This window comes from Coregonus clupeaformis, chromosome 3, assembly GCF_020615455.1.
Source record: "Coregonus clupeaformis isolate EN_2021a chromosome 3, ASM2061545v1, whole genome shotgun sequence".
Lineage (NCBI taxonomy): Eukaryota > Metazoa > Chordata > Actinopteri > Salmoniformes > Salmonidae > Coregonus > Coregonus clupeaformis.
This window is the reverse complement of record NC_059194.1, coordinates 16,753,674-16,759,673: the sequence shown is the minus strand read 5'-3', so window position 1 is coordinate 16,759,673 and position 6,000 is coordinate 16,753,674. Positions and strand designations below refer to the sequence as shown.

The window sequence follows — 6,000 nt, the reverse complement described above, 5'->3', positions numbered from 1 at the left end:
TCACTCCCAGTCTGAGTACCTGACATCAGAGTACACACTCTCCTGTGGTGTCTCTCTCTTCTTTCTTCCTCTTTTAGTCTTCCTCTCAGAGAAATTCAATGCAGTGTAATTCAACATATCTATGTTTGACACCTAAAGAATAGAGTACAGTAAATAATAACTCCATTGTGCACAATAACAGAAAAGTCCAAATAATAACATTAACAATAGCATGGTCAAGTGAAATGTGCATTCTGAGGCTAAGATTAAATTCATAGCACAGGGCGCTGGACCGCCGACAATGCAGCTTTTTTGTCACGCGTGCTGTAACACAGATCTAACGTGGATCCGATTTTAGTGTCACGTTTTTTCCTACTAGTTAATGACAGGCTATGGCTATGCAAAACCAATGTTTTAATAAAACAAACACTTTTCTAAAGCATTTACTTTGTTGACATTGTTCAATATAACATTTTAAGTTACACTACAGATTTCTGGACAATAAATAAGCTAGTAAATATGAGGGTAATTTAACATCTTAAAGCCCCACGTCTAAAATGTACTTATACTTCGAAATAAAACTATCAACCACTTTTTTGATCAACTGAGAGCTGGCCAAATTATAGCTGCAGGTTCTAATTAGTAATATATTTCAATGTAGGTTTTCTTTATGACACACAACACTGCCGCAACATCTCATGGGTTACTGCTGTACTTAGTGATTTATTGACACATTTACACATATACACTAATATACACACTCCTGTGTTACAGGCAATATACCTCTTGTTTTAACACATTGGATAATATAGATGTTACATACCTGACCACTTGACTGCTCTGGTGAGAGGTTATCATCATGGTGAGTATGCTGAGAGACACTTGCTGTATCAACAGATAGAAACCCAAGCATGAAAATGGAGACCGAATATACAGTGTAACATTCAGCGCTGAATCACATGAGGTGAGCTTTTTCTTATAAATGATCATAGCTAACATGTTTGACACAAACCAATAGATATGTATCTCTAAAATTACTTACCTTTACAATGATCACATGTTTGCCTCTTGGTTTTGGTACAAGCGAGAATAAAAATTAGAATCACACAAAAAGCCACTGCTGCTCCCAAGCTGAGGACAATGGGATCCACTGTGTTTCCTGGTACGAAATAAATTCAACATGCTTTTTATGTTTTATGTTAAGCATGCATAGTTGATAACACAATTTATTTCGCTTTGACACATTTAAACTAAATAATGGTATCTATAAAATATGTTTGAATGTTTGCATAAAGATTTTCAAGTGTAAGGTGCTTTGTCAATTTAACAAAAATATTGACCTTTAATGTTAAGTTTTGTCCCGTTGCCAAACAGGATTTTCCCACATGTGGCCACAGCACAGTAGTAAGTCCCAGAATCAGAGAGACTGAGGTTGTTCTTGGAGAGGCTGTAGACACAGCTCTTTGTAGGAGAGGGAGTCTCAGGGCTCTTCTCACACTCATCACTCCTGTTCCCAGGGGTGTAAATGACTCCTGGATGGGATTCTCCTGATCCGGCTCTGAACCAGTACACACTGTGTTCTCCTGTACAGGTCTCAGAGAGTACTGTACACTGTAGAGTCACATAGTCTCCTGGATAGACTGGGTCAGATTCTGGCTGCTGCTCCACTGTCTGGTAGTCAGACTTCTGACGGTTTCCTAAATTAATCAGAACATATTGAGTAATTATTAGACTTTCAAATAATATAAAATAACATATTTTACTGCAATCACAAAAGTGGCGAGCACATAGTTTTTCTTATTACTGAAGAAATTATTGTCCAATTAACATAACTTGTAGACATCAATACAACATTCTTTACCTTTTAAATACAGAAATGTGCCATCTCTAAACTCCACAGTCATCTCTATTCCAATTGCACAATAGTACATGGCTTCATCTTCTGGGAACGTCTTCATGATAGTAAGGCCAAACATCATCTGATCCAATTTTACATTGAAGTGTGAATTGTTAAATCCAGAGTGAAACCCAGGCTCTGTTAAATATTTATGCATTGATGCGACAAGTTGTGGAATACCTCCCACAGTTTGTTTGTACCAGTGCATTTGCTTCTCGCTGAATTCTTCTTCTGGGAAAACACATAGCAGGGTTACAGGATCTCCAAGTTGAACAGAGGTCACTGGACTTAGCAGGTTAACATTGTCTACATCTAAATCAAATGGAAACAGAAACACAAGCATACTGCAGTTATCACACAGAGAAGGACAAATGTTAAACAAGAGAAAAGAATAGTCTGTGAAAAAAAGTATAAAAGTACAAAATCAAGATGTGAAAATCCTTCCAGATGTTTTACCTTTCTTTTGCTTACGTTGTTTATTGACACTGACTCAAGTTATTCTTTATTTTTAGATGGTATGTGTGTTGGTTGAACATTCTAAATGTCAATGTATGCTATCCTTCAAGAAACTTGAACTATATTGAAATGCACGGCACCACAACAACAATATTTTTCATATACTACCAGTGATGAAATTGTACTTACACACGGCACTGAGAAGAATCACAGCAACCCCTAATCTGATCATCATGGTATGTAGCCTCTGGGTTGGTAGTGTTGATTTGTTCTGTGCTTAAATGAGAACTCAAGTATTCAAATTTGAAAACATACCTCATTGGCTGGAACATGGTGTGCAATACTTCCTGTAAAATTTTCCAACCCTTGACATTTCTTTTGTAAACCTGAAATGCCTGTTATGTCATAAGGTCACCACCGTAGCTTTCATGTTACTGTATACTATGGTGTCTCATATATTGTTTATTTTTAAGTGCCTAATTATCCTTTTATCCACAGTACTTTTTGGTTGTTGTATGGAATCATGTGTATAGATGATGTAATGTATTATACATACATTTACATTTTAGTCATTTAGCAGACGCTCTTATCCAGAGCGACTTACAGTTAGTTTATTTTTCTTACTGGCCCCCCTTGGGAATTGAACCCACAACCCTGGCGTCGCAAACGCCATGCTCTACCAACTGAGCTACATCCCTGCCGGCCATTCCCTCCCCTACCCTGGACGACGCTGGGCCAATTGTGCGCCGCCCCATTGGGTCTCCCGGTCGCGGCCGGCTACGACAGAGCCTGGATTCGAACCAGGATCTCTAGTGGCACAGCTAGCACTGTGATGCAGTGCCTTAGACCACTGCGCCACTCGGGAGACATTATAGATGACGCCTCTACCATGTTTGACCATGATTGCTTTTAGTGTCTCAAATGTGGTCTCAATGTGGTTTAAAAAAAAGTCTGCATTGTGTATTATTGTATCATTGTGGATTGACACTTAAATAATTTGTCTAACTAACTATATCAATGAATTTCTTATTTTTTCTGTTTGTCTGGACAGTACAATTGCTATATATTCCCTGCCCTTTTTACTTGTCCTGTTTCATTTAATTGTTTTTGGCATAAAAATATCTGACTGAAAATGCACTTGAACATTAACATAACTTTTGTCTTGACCTTAAGAACCTAAGCCCTGTCTAAATCGGGGGAGGGGGGCTGGGTTCTAATAAGCAATATGGAATTTCTTTAAGGCCATACCAAGGATCATTTTGCAATTTAATTTGGGATTTTAAGAGCCCTTGAAGTATAAAAAAATAAATGTAGCAAAAGTATTTGATTTTTGGCCTTACTGCTATTAGCCCATACAAACACATTGAATAACAGATTCACTAAATGGAACAACAGATAGTCCATGTTTCCATGTAATGGTCTCCAGGTAATGGCTGGAGAGAAATGGGTGGAATGGTATCAAATACATCCAACACATGGTTTCCAGGTATTTGATGCCATTCCAGTCGCTCCTTTCCAGCCATTTATATGAGCCGTCCTCCCCTCAGCAGCCTCCACTGGTCTCCGTATATAGTTCCATAATTTTTTTCAAATGGTACCGGGGTACCTTCAGACAAGTCTTGTGAGGCCTGTGGGCATCCTAGAGAAAACAACTGAAATGTACGTGTTGGTGAGAGTCTCATCTTTACACAGAGGGGTCATAGCAGTGTGTAGCCCAAACTACAGACAGAAGTTGTCAGATCGGCTGTACCGACTTCAGATGAGTCACAAGACGCTTGTGGGGGTTGTAGAGCAAAACGGAGAACACCATAGTGTTTTTGAGAATCTCATCTTTCCATAGAGGGGTCATAATATTTAATGTTAACCAAACCATTCAGATGCTACAGATGATTTTGTGAGAAGACCGATTTTCAGGGTTGTCTCATGGTCTGACAAACACCGCTCCAGCTCTGTCACCTTTCACCGCATATGCGGAAGTGTTACATAGATGGATGCGGTGGATTGAGACGCATCCAATGCAAAACAAACAGATATCTCTAGCTTAATTTGACCGATTTTTATGGGGAATGTTTAATTATGTTAATTTTGATTTCCACGGGGGCGCGGACATCGATCTTTAGGGTGAGTTTGTTACGTGGTTCAGATCAAATGCCATCGGTCATAGATGATTTCCTTAAAGCTCTCAAGTGACAGGCTAAACAGACTAACCAGGGGACCACTCAGGAAACCAACGTCTAGACCATTTCTTAAACTTTTCAGCTCAAGACTCAAATGAGAAATGAACTGTACTCCCGTGACCCAAATCATCCTCCAACTACCCAAATCAAGAATAAATAGTGTGTGATTATAGATGTATTCTCATAACTTGCGACCCACCTCTCACATGCCCAGGGCCCACTTTGGGTTCTGACCTATAGTTTAAGAAACCCTGCATTTGACCAAGAGGAAATTCCCTCCTGACATTGGGTTTAAAAGGTGCTGGCAGGGCTACCTCATCACGAGAGTGTGATTCCAAATCACCTCGGATACATTCACCCCCCTTTGACCTCCTCCTCCACAAGAGACCTGATGAAATTAGATTTGTATTCTATAAAGATTGTAATTGTGTCAATATGTTGTGAATATTGTAGAAAGTCCTCACAGCTGTTGTTCATACTAAAAAGTTAAGTGCCACTTACAGCTTACCATGTACAGTAGGCTACAGGCAATATGTTCCTCCACCATGTACAGTAGGCTACAGGCAATATTTTCCTCCACCATGTACAGTAGGCTACAGGCAATATGTTCCTCCACCATGTACAGTAGGGTACAGGCAATATTTTCCTTCACCATGTACAGCAGGGTACAGGCAATATGTTCCTCCACCATGTACAGTAGGGTACAGGCAATATTTTCCTTCACCTTGTGAATCTGAGAAATTATGATCTTGCGTTCGGGGGTTTCCGGCAGTCTTCGTGGATTTTACATGCAGGGAGCATAAATTGTACAATTTTAAACTAACAATTAATTGTTCAAGTTAGAACCCATGTAGAACCCATGTTCCTTCATATACAGCACCAACTTCATACATATCTTATAGGGTCGTTTATCTGCTACCTAGACTTCAAGGTAAAATATTTTCACAAATATTTTGAAGTAAGATCATTTACTTGTATTAAGCCTTTTTTTAGATAAAAATAATAAAAGTTATCTGCCAGTGGTTTTCCACTTTGTTCATGTACAGCACCCCGGTGTTACCAATAGCTTTTTTAGCATGTATGATGATTAGCTAGGTATTTTTCACATGAAAGCAGCCAGAAGTAGCCTCTATCTAAATTACTTACCTTGCTAGGTAGCCTGCATTTGCTTAGGTTATCTAAACCTAATCGTCTATCTAATCAGTTAGCTAGAAATGTACCCATCAAAATCATCATTATTCTGTGACTTGCTCATAAAATGCAGAAATAGCTACCAGATTATTGTGCATCTAGCTTGGTAGTCTATTGGCCATTGCCATATTGTCATGTATTTATTTTCTATTTTTTACATTTTACGTCATTTAGCAGACGCTCTTATCCAGAGCGACTTACAGTTAGTGAGTGCATACATTATTTTTTCATACCTCCCGTGGGAATCAAACCCACAACCCTGGCGTTGCAAACGCCATGCTCTACCAACAGAGCTACATC

At 39.0% G+C, this 6,000-nt stretch overlaps 1 protein-coding gene across 1 annotated transcript; it reads right to left on the bottom strand.

Moving 5' to 3' along the window:
- On the bottom strand, positions 1-1,937 carry LOC123481726 (carcinoembryonic antigen-related cell adhesion molecule 1-like). The gene is made up of 5 exons (XM_045206500.1): positions 1,841-1,937; positions 1,320-1,676; positions 1,022-1,138; positions 808-864; positions 1-119 (listed from the first exon to the last, which is right to left on the bottom strand). The coding sequence occupies exons 1-5, from the start codon at positions 1,935-1,937 to the stop codon at positions 1-3; spliced, it is 747 nt and encodes a 248-aa protein (XP_045062435.1).
- Between the last annotated feature and the right edge of the window lie 4,063 nt (positions 1,938-6,000).